General features: G+C 37.5%; 1 protein-coding gene across 1 annotated transcript; it reads right to left on the bottom strand.

Moving 5' to 3' along the window:
• Window positions 1-596: 596 nt before the first annotated feature.
• Window positions 597-14,737, bottom strand: zdhhc11 (zinc finger DHHC-type containing 11). Its single transcript, XM_046877365.1, has 12 exons — window positions 14,726-14,737; window positions 14,227-14,338; window positions 8,748-8,968; window positions 7,942-8,120; window positions 6,290-6,391; window positions 6,086-6,210; window positions 4,677-4,832; window positions 3,674-3,789; window positions 3,283-3,341; window positions 2,231-2,288; window positions 2,076-2,148; window positions 597-1,177 (listed from the first exon to the last, which is right to left on the bottom strand). Exons 1-12 carry the CDS (start codon window positions 14,735-14,737, stop codon window positions 1,047-1,049), a joined length of 1,344 nt encoding a protein of 447 aa, XP_046733321.1. The 3' UTR covers window positions 597-1,046.
• Between the last annotated feature and the right edge of the window lie 474 nt (window positions 14,738-15,211).

Here is a 15,211-nt window from a genome sequence, read left to right as displayed (position 1 = left end):
TTGCATGAACTCTTTCCCCCTTAACATTTAACAAATATATATATATTAATAAAGAGTAGCATACAAAAGATATTGGAACATACAATACAGACCAAAAGTTTGGACACACCTTCTCATTCAAAGAGTTTTCTTTATTTTCATGACTATGAAAATTGTAGATTCACACTGAAGGCATCAAAACTATGAATTAACACATGTGGAATTATATATGGAATTATATACATAACAAAAAAGTGTGAAACAACTGAAAAATGTCATATTCTAGGTTCTTCAAAGTAGCCACCTTTTGCTTTGATTACTGCTTTGCACACTCTTGGCATTCTCTTGATGAGCTTCAAGAGGTAGTCACCTGAAATGGTCTTCCAACAGTCTTGAAGGAGTTCCCCGAGAGATGCTTGGCACTTGTTGGCCCTTTTGCCTTCACTCTGTGGTCCAGCTCACCCCTAAACCATCTCGATTGGGTTCAGGTCCGGTGACTATGGAGGCCAGGTCATCTGGCGCAGCACCCCATCACTCTCCTTCTTGGTCAAATAGCCCTTGATGCCTTCAGTGTGACTCTACAATTTTCATAGCCATGAAAATAAAGAAAACTCTTTGAATGAGAAGGTGTGTCCCAACTTTTGGTCTGTACTGTATGTGTTTAGTATGCTAGTCCTGCAGGTAGCATAGGATCGTAGAATCTCTGGTTTGAGATTGTGTTTGGGTCTCCTGGTCTGTGTTGATTTCCTTTGGTTCACTCGTCACCTCTGACCTCCAAAAATGGTGTACAGAAGGCAATAAATTGCTTCTAGTGGGTGTGTGTGTGTGGTGTCCTGTGATTGGCCGGTGTCCCCAACCTTATGCCTAGCGTTCTTGGGATAGGCTCTGGATCCACCACGATACTCACCAGGATCATTTTTAGTCATTCGAAATAAAAGCTTTCACTTTTATGTCCTTTTTTTGTTAGATGTATACAAGCAAAACTGCAGACGTTCAGCATATTTGCTCAGAATAGCTGAAGTTGCACGCAGCAGTGGAGCAATGAGCTCCTCAGCTCAGTCTACATGCTACTGCTGAACCTCAGTGGCGTCCACGATGGGGGTGCCGAGAGAACTCTGACCAAACGGCTCTTCGATTTGTTCAGCTGATGGTATCTCCATCTGTCTCATGTTCACACTCCAACCCAATGGAGCTGCACCTGAACCCAGAAATTATGTGGTTACTACTCACTTCTATCACTTTTCAGCTCAAATTCTTAAATTATGTTGTTTTTATTTGTTTGTTTGTTTTATATAATATTTTTATACAGGGATATTTTGTTTAATGATATTGTTCTTGTCATGCTTTTTCAAATCTTTTTGTTAATTGCATGCCTTCAATCTTTCATTTCTTTTTTGTCAAGTTAAGAAGTTGTCCACAAGGTTTTACGCCTCTTTCAGGATTTCCGAGACTCTCCCTTAAAGACAACTCTTTCTTTCAGGATGATTACTGAGACTCTCTCCCTCAAAGACAGCTTTCTTTTGCAGGATTTTTCAGACTCTTTCTTTCATAGACAGATTTTCCTTTCAGGATGATATTCAATCCTTTTTTCCTCAGACAAATTTCTCTTTCAGTATGATTTATGAGACTCTGAAAGACAGTTTTCTTTTTCAGGATGATTATCGAGGCTCTTTTCCTTAAAACTGCTTTCTCTTTTTCCGAATCTTAGAGGCTCTTTCTCAAAGGCAGGTTTCTCTTACGGAGATGTACGAGACTTTTTCCCTCAAAGACAGATTTCTTTTTCAGGATGATTATCAAGACGCTCTCTCTCTCTCTCTCTCTCTCTCTCTCTCTCTCTCTCTCTCTCTCTCTCTCTTATTATCCTTCCAGCGCTGTGTTTGCCTGCTCTCCCTTCAGGCCCTCTTAGCTTGATATATAATCTGTATATTTGTAAATTTAAAGTGTTTTATTATCTTCTCTCTTCTCATTCAATAATATTTGTTTTTGACACTTGGTGATGTTCAGAAGTTAAGGTTCTTAAAAACAACTGCTCAGCACTCACCACCCTCCTGGGATGTTAGTACTCTAAAAACAAAAACGGAATGAATAAAAACTACCTGGTATCATTTGTATTGCTGATTTTGGGCCATGGTGTGGAAGATTCTTTCCATCATCTGACCGAGGTTTCGTCTGCAGGGAGAATAAGTTTCAGCACCACAGAATCACAGTAATGATCATAGATATGTGCTGAACTTGTGTAATCTTAGTGAACCTTATTACAGATGGTTCTTGAGACAGTTGACTGTCCTCTGTGTTTGTACTTGAAGATGCTAAAGAGAAGGGAAAAACATATTAAGGGAATATTCCAGCCAATCAAGCGAATCTGATTGCTAATGAGCTCTAGCTGTTTGCAAGAACCAAGATCAAGATGTTATGAAATGAATCTCCAGCTGTAAATCATTCTGAAGAGCCTGAATAGAGTTTAAATAGAGTTTAAAGAGTGGTAGAAATGTCACTTTGTGAAGACCTTGCCTTTTATATTGAATAGTACATTGCAGCTATAAATAGCAATATTACAAACAAATACTTTTTAATACCTTTGAATTTAATTTTTTATTACCTATGAATATGCAGTTGTACATAAAGTAAAATATATGATATTTTTCTGCATATTGTAAGAGAATTGGCTCCTATTTTCTATGATGAAATTACACCCCTCATTCCTATTATATACTGTTTTTAATATGCTTGTTTCAGCAGTGACAAATCAACAACATGCACTTTATTGCCAAAGGTTTGCAGACACCTGATTATATGTACGCATTCCACGTTTAGTCACAATTTGCTCTTATTATTCCCTCCACTCTTCTGGGGATGTTCCACTAGATTTTTGAGGTTGTTTGTTGAGATTTGTGCTCATTCAGACACAAGGGTGTTAGTAAAGTCAGGTACTGGTGTAGGTGGGGTGAGGAGGCCTGAGGTGCAGTCAGCGTTTACATTCATTCCAAAGGTGTTTAATAGGGTTAAGATCAGAGCCGGAGATCTTTCACTTCAACCCATGTAAACCAGATCTTCAAGAAGCTGGCTTTGAGCACAGGGGCTTTGTCATGCTGGTACTGGTTTGGGTCTCCTAGTTTGAGTAAAGGGACAATTTAATGCTACTTTATCCAAAGACACCCTTTACAATTGTGTGCCTTCAACTTTGCGATAACAGTTTGGGAAAGAACCACGTATGGATGGGAAAGTCAGGTGTCCAGTCTTTTAGGATGATATATATTAGCTAAAACCTTTGCTATGTTTCCACATAAATATTATCAAATGTACCTTGATTTGCCAGACAATAATGTGTTACACCCGAGGGACATCTTGAAATGTCCAAGGTTCTGAGAGAGAGAGAGAGAGAGAGAGAACAAAATCTGGTTAGTAAAACAGCTAATTTACCTGTGAAAAATAGAATATTCTGTATATCCAACATGAAACCTGATGCATTAGGCTCAGGTTCTCTTTACTGAACAAAAAGTGTAGTAGTGTTGGCAAAATCTGAGTGACATCAAGTTCCATCCAGCACTGATTCCCATTGCCATGAAGATTGTTTGAGATAAATATTGAATGTACTGTACTTTCCATGCTTTGGTTTGCAGTGGGACACACCCAGAGGGGTTAAAAGTTTAAAATGTGGTGTTATGAAGTCTCTGATGTGGCTGGATGATGTTACCAGAGATGCATCTGCGTTAGAGGAGGACGACTGTGTGGCTCCTTCCACCTGCTGACTGGAACTCTGCAACTGCCGCTGCTTCATTATGTATTCGTACGTGCTCAAACCTTTATATACTACAGAAAGAGAGAGGAGAGAAAGTATATGCCGCTGAGTAGTATATTATAGTATTTTATCAAGTTTCCAATTCATTGTACTTGATTATATACGTCTTAAAAAGCAAACCGGAGTTGAATAGAACATGCTTAACTCCAAATGAGGTTAAAGATTTGGAATATTAACTTCTCTGGCATTTCTAGACATTAGGGGGGGAAATAAATCCAGTTTCTGGTTACTAATTATTTTAGAGCAATTGATTATTTTTGCTGGAACACTTGTCAAAAAGGATTTTGAATAAAAAGGAACAAAACCAGCCAAACAAGATCTAGACTTGCACTGAGGAACATACAACCACCTAAATAAGGGTTAACATGGAAAACTAATTAAATCAGGCAAAAAAAGGGGCAAAACATCTATCTAAATGATTCAATCAAGCCCTACTACTATTTAACTGAAAGACTTTGTGTCCTGTTCTTTTTGTTTTTCTTGCCTTGTGTTTTCTTTTGTCCACTAGATGTCGCCATTGTGCCCGTGCGTCGTTTGTTGGTTTTCCATTGTTACCACCTGTATTCAATCACCTCCTGGGCGCATTTAAGTTCCCCTTTGTCTGATTTTCTCAAGATTTCTGTGTAATTTTTGCCCGAGTTCCTAGACTAACTTTTGCCCTTCCATTTTCTAAACAAGATTTAGTTGTAGTATTGTTTTTGTCCTCATTTTAGAAAGTATTTTGTGTTTTTTGGACTTTCATATAAAACCATGGAACCTGCAACCTGTTTAAGTCTGTCCCTGCACTTGAGTCCACACCCCACTGTTCAACTGCTACACTTCCTGATTCTCATGCAACCCACCCAAATTCCAATTCCACTTTGTTTAAGCCTTGAAAACCTTTGAGACGTGCACTTACACAGGAACATGTGGAAGATCAGTAAGTGGCACAGCAGCAGGAAGGAGACCAGTGCGATGATGACAGTGATTACAGCCAACACGAGAAGACTGACGGAACTGGTCTGTACTGGTGCTAAGGGCAGGAACACTAACCATGTTGTGCTCCCATTGACAGCTGTATGGAAAAAACAAAAATACATTAATTACACATTTATTTAATAATTGATAACACTGATAATAGAACTAAATAAAACTTTGGGCTTTGCTTTGGTGCTATTTTGGGTGAGAATGTAGTTTTCTGCATTTCTCACTTTTTGCTATGTCCCTCATTATGACTAGACTTACTCGAAATAACTGAAATGACCTCTATCTATGTGCAAAACTGCATGTCAAAGAATTTTATGTATTTTATATGCTCCATTGTATCATTGATTGTGTGTTATTTGCTAATCATTTACCTCACAGTGAAACGAAGGAGAAATCTCAGAATGGCTGCTAATAATGCTCTACAACTTGTAGTGTTGTGAAGACAAACTGTATTTTGGTTTTATTAATGAAAGTTTTTAATTAAGTAGATACTCAAATTTTCATTTGACCTTCCATTTGGCTCCAACAGAAATGATTAATCAGATGGTCCCTCATGTTTGTCATGACCAGTGAGAGAGAGAAGCTTATTTGAAACGTAATAAGATGTGTCTTAATCAAATGGCTATTATGAAGCCAGAGACTTACGATTTGTTATATTGTGCAATGAATCTACTGGCTGCTATATTAAAGAAAAAAACCATCAGGTCCTAAAAACCTTTTGAGATGCTTCAAGAATAGCTGTTTTACTTTTTCATTCCACAGTGGCTGATAGAGAAGATTTATTTACAATGCCATTTTCAAGACATTTAAAGAAAATCTGGACATCGTGAGGAAAAGTCACCAAAACAGTTCTAAGCAGTTGTTAAGCTTTTTTTGAACCATTTCTACTTTTGTGTTTTCATTCCAATAGAATTTACACAAAAATACACAATTTGCCTTTATTTTAAGTGCCCAGGAAAACGTATTGCACAGAAAAAAATTGAAAGAAAAAAGCACAGAAAGCCGTTCACCATTTATTTTATGGGGTTAATATTGATGCTTCTTCTAGAGATCATGTATGCAGGTTGTGCAGATGTGGCTGCAGTGAAAGGAGATTTGTTGAATTGTGTTTATTGGGTTTCTTGCTTTAGTAATGTCTTTCTCACTGCATGAGATACCTGTCTGTGATTCTGTGCTCTGTTATACTGCGTTTCTCTATCATGGCATCATAATGATGGTATTAGGAAGTGGATTGATTCAGGTAGGACAACACTAGGTGTGAAATAATACACGGCCCGCCACAGGTGCAAGACATGTTGAACTGATTAAGCCACAGGTTAAAAGATTGGCTGATGTTTTTACCTCGGAAAGCTGCTGCTGTACGAAGAATTTCAGGATTCACAAAGTGTTCAACGAAGACAAAGGAGATGACCAGAATGAGGAGGAATATTCCACAAACGGCCGAAAGCACAGTCAAGAAAAATAGCCTGGGTACAGAATACATAAAATCACTATAAAACACTTTGATTTCTCTTGCAAAAGGATATTACTGTCCTGAATCTTTACCAATAATTCCTTCTTCCTACACAGTTGTTGAGCCATTGGCAGTGGTGGTCAAAATCTGCTATGCACTTGTTGCAGTTGCCACAGTGTTTTACTTTGGATCCCCTGCAGAGACACAAAGACATGCTGACTCAGACAGGATGGGGGTTTGTCTTTGTTGTAGCAACAGTGCTCACACTGTGGGGTGATAATGAATACCTTACAATCACATAACATTACAACAGGATGAAAAGTGGCTGCATTCTTAAACCACTGACTGAAAAATACAAGTGTCCGGCACATTTTCTGTCAATCAGCTGCAATTGATATCTTCTGTAATGAAATTCATAAATTATATAATTTGCCTGATATTTTGCACCGTATATGGGCATATATAGTGCACATAAAAAAATATAAAGTAGCAAGGCTTCAATATACAATATTCCATATAAAGGATTGTTAAATGTATTGGTCTTAACTACACCAATATCTCCTGTTCAAATATGAAATAAAATACTGGAATGGTTTGTATGTGGCACTGACACCAAAAATAGACAGGAGGTGAAGCTGGAGGTGGCAGAGTTGAAGATGCTGAGATTGTGATTGAGAGAGATGAGGATGGACAGATTTAGAAATGAGTTTTTTTAGAGGGACCGGGCAGGTAGGAGGTTTTGGAAACAAGGTGAGAGAGATGTGATTGAGATGGTTTGGTCATGTGCAGAGGAAGGACATGAGGTATATAGGGAGAAGGCAAAGAAGAAGGTTTATGGATTTTGTAATGGTAAAACATGCAGGTGATTGGTTTGAAAGATGGAGGTTGGAGTGTTAGTAAAGAACAGAGTAATGTGAAGATGGATGATCCCCTGTGGCGACTTCTAACAGGAGCAGCCAAAAGAAGAAGTAGTTGTTTGTGCAGACAAGATATAAATCTTACTTGACAAAATGTTACAAGTGTTAAAAAGAGATTCTGTGTAAAAAAAAAATATATATTTAAAAAGTGCAAAGTAATCAATTTACAGTGCTGTAAAAAGGTATTCAATTCTACAAAGCAGATCTGAAACACACCAATCCAAGTCCAACTCTGAATGTCTCTAAAAAAAAAAAATATTAAGGTATTTCAGTGGCCTAATCAAGGTCCAGACTTAAATCTGATTGAGATGCTGTGGCATGACCTTTAACAGGTGGTTCATGCTCACAAACCCTCCCATGTGGCCAAATTAAAACAATTTTGCAAAAATTCCTCCACAGCGATGTGAAATACACATTGCCAGTTATCGCAAAAGCACGATTGCAGTTGTTCCCCCTCCCCCGAGGGTGGCACAACCATTTATTAGAATCAGGGGACAATTACTATTTCACATCGGGCCAGGCAGGTTTGGACTGTTTGTTTTTCTTTAATAAATTAAATCAGCATTTAAAAACTGCATTTTGTATTTGCTCTGGATATCTTTAAGTGATATTAAAATTCGCTTGATGATCTAAATCAATTAAGTATGACAATTATGGCCCTCTCCAAAAAAATCCTTTTCAATACTTTTTTAAAGCACTGTATCTGCTGGTTACATTGATCATTTCATATAAATCCTACAAAGATTCAAACACTCATTTATGAAATAATAATATATTATTTAAACAGATAACATTAGAAGCCATGCCTGGCCTTCTACTCTACATACACGTCAACGTCACACAGGTTGCAGTGCTGATTGTGTATGACATGTGGCTGTTTCTTCCTGTCAAACACAGGCATAGGGCTGGAGTAATCCTTCTTGACACGCACAGCATAGTCGGCCGGGTCCGTGGTCACCGCCGCCATGTGGATCAACAAGTGCAGGGTGAAGATTGCCCCGATCACCTGGTTGAAACTCTGTTTAGGTTTTAATACCACCTCAAGACACAAGGTAACCTGATCAAATGTGTGATAAGTCATAGTTTGGGAACTAAAAGCAGATTTTAACAATTTCCCTATGGGATCAATAAAGTATTCTGATTTTAATGATTCTGTGTGAGTTCGGAGAGTGCCAGTCAGGCTGAGGTGCAATAAGGGGGATGTGGTAGTTCAATGATTATGCTACTGGACTCTGGATTGTAAGGTCACAAGTTCAAATCCCGGCTGCCACTTGAGCAAGGACATTAAGCCTCAACTGCAATACAAGACATTTTAGACATTATTTGTGACATGATCTGCTTCATTCTGTTTTCCAATTCTAATTTTACAACTACATTCAGACTTATCATATGACCTACAATTCTGTGCCTGTGTTGTGAATTTGATTAAATACGACTAACCAAATCTTTATACAATCCTTATACATGTATACAGTGGAAATGACATATCTGTTCTGGAACCTAAATCTAGATGTTCAAAATACGGTTAATTAATTATTGGCATGCCTGAAACCTGACATAATCTGAATTCTAACTTTTACCTAACAGTAGGCTATAGCACAACAGTAGTATATCACAAAATAAAGCAGGATACACCGTATGAAATGTAGTTCCATGGTTGTGGTAGAAGAGGGATAAAAACCCCAAAGCCTACAATGCCCATGTAGCTGAATATTAGCCATGCCACTGGTTGGAGAACATGAAGTGGTAGAGACCATCCGTTTACTCTAGAGTGAGTTGGTGCTGCAATGAGTCCATTGGTGCTTCCTCCCTCGTCGGCACTGTACGTCTTAAACGTCGCTCGAAACAGTTTACCTGGAACACAGCGAAAAGTATCTGATGCTCAGTCTTTGTTACATTGATTGATTTTTTATTACATTTTATTTTAAGAAAACCCAATCTTGCTTTTGTGAACCAGCCTTGTGTATTTTTGTTCTAATCTATATGTAAGTTGGGAACTGAAAAAACCTTGTCTCCTTCACTGAATTTGACATGTACATAAGCCAATGCATGTACCGAACAATATCATCTGAGATCATATCTATAGTACTGATGGTAAAATGCCTTCAAGGCGACATCTCCCTCAGTATAAATGGCAGGTTGAGATCATATTTATTTTGCTGAGGCTGAAATGCCTGTAAGGCGACAACTCCCACAGTGAAAATGTAAACAGAGCTTACATTTACTTTCCTGAAGGTAGATGCCTTGAAGGTCAAATCTCCCTCAGTGAAAATATCAGCATAAATCACATCTACTTCACTGATGGTAAGATGCCTGCAAGGCCAAATCCTTCTCAGTGAAAATAAAAGGCAGAGATCACATCTACTTTGTTGAGGGTAAGATGCCCGCAAGGCCACATTTCTCTGAGTAAAAATGCCATACAGAGATTACGTCTACTTTACTGAGAGTAAAATGCCTGCAAGGGCACACAGGTCCTTACTCCTGTAGGGAGACTGACCACCAACACTTCTTTACAGCCACTAATAGGCACAGATGCACTACTTTCTTCAATGGCACCCAGGTTTTGCTTCCTTTAGTTTTTCCACAATGTGTGCTTCTACAACTACCACTCTTTAATACAGGATGTAATCCTATCTTTCAGAGCTAATACTCAACTCAGTCTCATTTGCCAGTGAAATGAGCTTGATAGGAATGTTATATCTTCAAAAGCCCAAACACGAATGCCCTGTAGGAAACGTTCCTTTTCAGAAACATCTTCAGTTGCTTCAGCATATAATTGATTACTACCACACCCATTACTTTATAAACAACTCTTGAGCGCCAAACGTTAATTTTAACTCAGCTTTGTTGTACGAGCAAAACTAAGCAACCCGATTATAGAGACTTGTTTAACAGCTGGGAGGATTTATTTGTGCCAATCGATGTGGAAAATTGAACAAAGTAATTGGGGTTGCCTAGTAATACTAACCACAAATCTCCTGTCATGTAGTATGCCTCTTGCTGAGTCGGGCCACTGTTTCATACACAGTACCTGTATCAGTCTTTCACCTGTATTACACTGTGTGTTCAGTCTGCCTTTGAATCTGATCTGAGCATTTATCTGTATTTCTATAGTATTTTCTGTATAATGTATATGTGTGTATATATATATATATATATATATATATATATATATATATATATATATATATATATATATATATATATTTTTTAATATATTTTTTCATCCAAACTATACAAGTCATATACCACCTCTTATATGTGTATTTATATTTCACCTATATTACATTTACCTCTTGCCTTTATTAATGTTGGTTTTTAATACATTTTTGCCTGGAGAATTTGGTCTACCATTTATCTACAATTTATTTTGTCAATTTCTAACTTGTGTTCATCTGCCTTATTATTCATTTTTTTCTAGTGCCCTTGTATAATATCAGTTATATCACGCTTGAGGTTACTACTACTAGTAATACTAGTGAGACAATAGTAATACCAATCTATTAGCTTTGTTTAATCATTGTTTTGGCTGTTATTTAGTTTTTAGCACTTTCACCTGCATTCATTGACATTTATCCACCTGTCCCACCTGTCATTAAAGCGAACATTTCATTTGTATTAGTGGTCTATTTCGCCATAGTCTTCCACCTGGAATCTTTGTTCCTTTTTACCTCAGGTGTTTAGTTTACCTGTAACATATGCAAATGAGGCTCTGTATCCTAGCAACAAACTAACTTTATGGAAATGTACAGCTATAAACTATAACTAAGAAAAACAGCTTCAAGTCTAGCCTTCATCCACTATTCATTTACAAAGCAATTTCCTTCCTTTTTTTTTTTTATAAGTTAAATATCGATATCATTGTTTGTCAGATGTTTACAGTGTTATATTACTATTTAAAAACAAAAAGAAAGCACACACATATGACGATCCATGCTTATACTTACATCAGTCATTTTATACTTAACATTCTTGAAATTTCATATGATATAATGCGTCACTCTGGCTATTTCCTAGAAAGCTGTAGCTGTTCCATAGGCTTTAGAACAAGAACTGTCTATTACCACTATATCCAGTGTTTCGATTCTTGTCTGAAAACGTAAAAAAAAAGGGTTTAATCCAGAAACATCCAAAATGAACACTGTACATAAATCACAGCTTTATGTCCTTTTTTCCATGTCCAAAAAAAAGCACAATAACTTCTCATACGTGTTGCAGATAGAGCGGAAAAAGTTATCCAGGTTGGAGTTTCCTCAGGTGCTCCATGCAGTGTCACCTGGATACAGGTAGTGTGTCATTTGTAAACGAATCAGCTCTGTTGAGATTCGACTCTTTTGAGAGTCGGCTCTTTTCAGCGGCGACTCTACATGTTCTATATGTTCTTGTTCATGCCTTTAGATACACATCTTCGCTGGAATACCACAACGATCTCAACAATGATCTCGCTTAATGCAAACACAATAATAGAACTAATGTATAAATTACTGTTTTCCAAACAGGGGGTCGCGACCCCCACTAGGCGCCGCTAAAGATTTTTAAAAATTATTATTTATTTATAATAATAAATAATAATTCACTTCTAAATATAAAAAAGCTTCCATGTATGAAAATAGAACATTTTTGCAGCGTATCGAGATTGAGATGGTTTGAAGATGTGCAGAGGAGGGACATGGGGTATTTCTGTAGAAGAATGCTGAGGATGGAGCCACCAGGATGGAAGAAAATGGGAAGACCAATGAGGAGGTTTATGGATGTGGTGAGGCAGGGGCGTAGCCATCATTTCAAAAGCGGGGGACGAAATGTCTAGTGTTACCTGTTTGTTTTTTTCAGTTAACCCTTGTGTAACTGACAGGTTTTATTTTTAATCATATTGTTTTGCTTTATATGCTTTATGATTATATATGATTATAAAACAGAAAGAACAAAAGAAATACAACAGCTTGCCACTGGGACAGTGCCCTTAAAAGGACATCTTTGTACCTTATTTACCCCAAAAATGTATAGTTGTACATTAAGGTACACATTGGTACTCTAAGGTAGTAATGTGTACCTTTTTGAGTATAAAGTACAAAGATGTCCTTATAATGGTAATAAGAGTATATTGTTTACGTATTTCAAATTGTATTTTGTGTATGTACAGTACATGGCACACAGTAATGGAGACTTGCACATTCAAATAATCTTCATTTTGTTCTATTCTACAGTCCATGTTTCAGGAATAAAACAAGTCATTTAAAACAAACTATATGAAAATATGTATTGAACTCAACTGACAAACATGTCAAGACCCGATATCAATTATACAATGAGATGAAATAAAAATTATTGTCACTTCTTTTAAGCTTCCTGGCTGGTTTGTTTGAGTAGTAGCTTTTTACACAGTGTTAAAGCGAAGATATATCTCAATATATAAAGCTACTTAAAACTGCCAAGTGTTTCTGCGACGTTCCTTCCTATCTAACAGCTGAGCAATCATTTCCCTATTTATATTGTCAATTTTGTCACTGTGGATGTGACACACAGCAACACTGTTTAGACGGGACTGTGTCAATAGTGACATACATCACTATTAACTTTCGCCTCAAACTCTTAATTTACTGCTTATTAGCTTTTAAGGTAGTCGTTGTAGTTAAGTTTAGGTATTAGGTAGGATTATGGGATGCAGAATATGGTCATAAAGAATAAGTAATTAATATGTGCTTTCTAAGTAGCCTACTAATAAACAGCCAATGTGCAGTTGTTCATTATACTGATGTTACATATTTTTTTCTAAATTTTACTAATAAAATTTTTTATGAGTGGTCCATATATAATCCTACAAACACTTGTGTATAAATAGATTATACATTATAAAATGTAAAAAAAAAAAATGCAATAGCAGCCAGGTGTTAAAAGCCACATCTGTAACGAGCCTCACCTGTAAAGTCTCTTGTGTAACATACTAAATCTGCCCTGACAAACCTAGGCTGTCTGTTTCTTGCTCATTCTTGACAACACATAAAAATGTAAAATGTGTGCAATAATGAAAGAGCACCCCATAAAATAAAGATCAGTTCCTATCAGCATACTGTAACGTTTCCCCTGTCGTCTACCCCAGGGGTTTTCAACTGGTTCTGTGCCAGGGACCACCATTCTGACTAACAAGTAATCCGCGGCCCACTGTTGTAAAAAGCGATCCATGCTGGTGCTCACTAGCAAACTTCACCTTAGTTAGAAACGTTAGCTAACAGCGCCACTCCAACTTTCAATTCACCAAAACTATTAAGCGTCTATTCAATAAAACCTGAATAATGTGTTTTCTTAACTCCGAGATGCTGGTCTATTTCATGCACAAGATGAATGTGTACGTATATGACGCAAAACACAACGTTAGCAAAGCATAGGCCTGATAGGTGCAAAGCTAGCCTATCCTGTGTCAGTTTTAATATTTTAGATATTTTCATTAAATTCAGTTTTCCCACTAATGTGCAAATATTCTGGAAATGTTTGGAAAAATAAATTATAGAAAAAAAGTGATTTTAATAGTGAAATTATGTAGGCTGTCATGGACCACATGCAATGCCGCCGCGGACCACCAGGGGGCAGGGGACCACCTGTTGAAAACCCCTGGTCTGCCCTCATTCACCGGACTACATTACCCATCATCCTTTGCACCCAGTCATCCACCATGTTTGTTTCCCGTCTTCACCTGTCTGTTCACACGGACTCTATTTATACTCATCACCACGGTCTTCACTCAGTGTCGGTTATCGTCTTTATTCTGTTGTATGTATGTGTGATTTACCTGCTACTTATTATTAAAATCACATCTTTAATGTTACTATTCGTGTCCTCGTCTCTCTGTGACACACAGAGTTAAAGATGCTGTAAAATCTCAGTTCAACATTATCATTATTCTTATTTGAAGGGTTTTGATGACACACTTGTTAAAACAAAAGACGTTATAAAAGAGTTTATGGAAAATACACAGAAAAAAAGTGAACGTTTGTCCAAGCAGCTATTTTTCCTTATAATCCTTTAAAACCTTTAAAACTTGCTAATTATTCAACAAGAGCAACAGGTAGAATTACTAAACATTGTGCAACACAATCCGGATACCACATGCAACTTACACTGCTTGACTTTTTTGTAAAAAAGGAGTGAAGCGGGTTTTGCCGCTTTGAGCTCATCGCAACCGAATGTTGGATCGCGCGCGGGGCCGCGGATGCGTCTCGAGCTACAGTACTAGAGCGCGTGACAAGTGAGTGACTGATTGCCATGGATACGTAAACGTCATATATAGACTATCTTGTCTCTTTGAATTTTAAATCACTCTGCATTAATATACATCGCTCCATTAAAACCTCAACATGTCGTGAACACACACTCCACTAAAAAAGTGAGGGGGACGAATTTACTTTTTTATAAAAAAGTGCGAGGGACAAGTCCCCCGCGTCCCCCGTGTAATCTACGCCCCTGTGGTGAGGGACATGCAGGTAGTTGGTTTGAAAGAGGCAGATGTAGAGGACGGGGGGGGTATGGAGACGGATGATCCGTTGTGGCGCCCCCTAATGGAAAAGATTGCAAGATGTTAAATGTTAAATAAAGGTGGCACAACCTGAACTTCTCAACCTGTATGTGCATCTTGTCATGGAGTCATTTGATTTCTATGTTTATCTATTTTCAGCCTAGATGCCTGGCCACACTAGCTGCAAAAGTCTCAAATACATCGTCTGTGCAGAATCAGTCGTGCTTTGTCCTTTTTTTGTACTCAGACTGATCATACACTCAATTTAAGTGCCTTTTTTTCAATAAACTGCTCTATTTGTCCTAATGTATAGTCTCTAAGGATGGTTAAGTATCCTTTCTATGGTTCAGAGTCTTTCTTTTAAACTAAATTAAACTACATTTCTCAACAGTGGTCGGCAATTAAATGACCCCATTAAAAAAATAAATAAATAAAAATGATCCTGTCCCCTGTTTTATTAATAATGAATGTACTGGGCTACATACTCGTATATGGCTTTAGGGATTTGAAAGTGTCGCCTCTATTTGGTGACCAAATGATCCAACTCCTAGTACAAGGCAGCCTTCCTTCTACATGTGTAGTCTCTGCAT

The sequence above is a fragment of the Silurus meridionalis genome, chromosome 21, assembly GCF_014805685.1.
Source record: "Silurus meridionalis isolate SWU-2019-XX chromosome 21, ASM1480568v1, whole genome shotgun sequence".
Classification (NCBI taxonomy): domain Eukaryota; kingdom Metazoa; phylum Chordata; class Actinopteri; order Siluriformes; family Siluridae; genus Silurus; species Silurus meridionalis.
The sequence above is the reverse complement of the archived record's forward strand: the minus strand, read 5'-3'. Positions and strand labels throughout refer to the sequence as shown.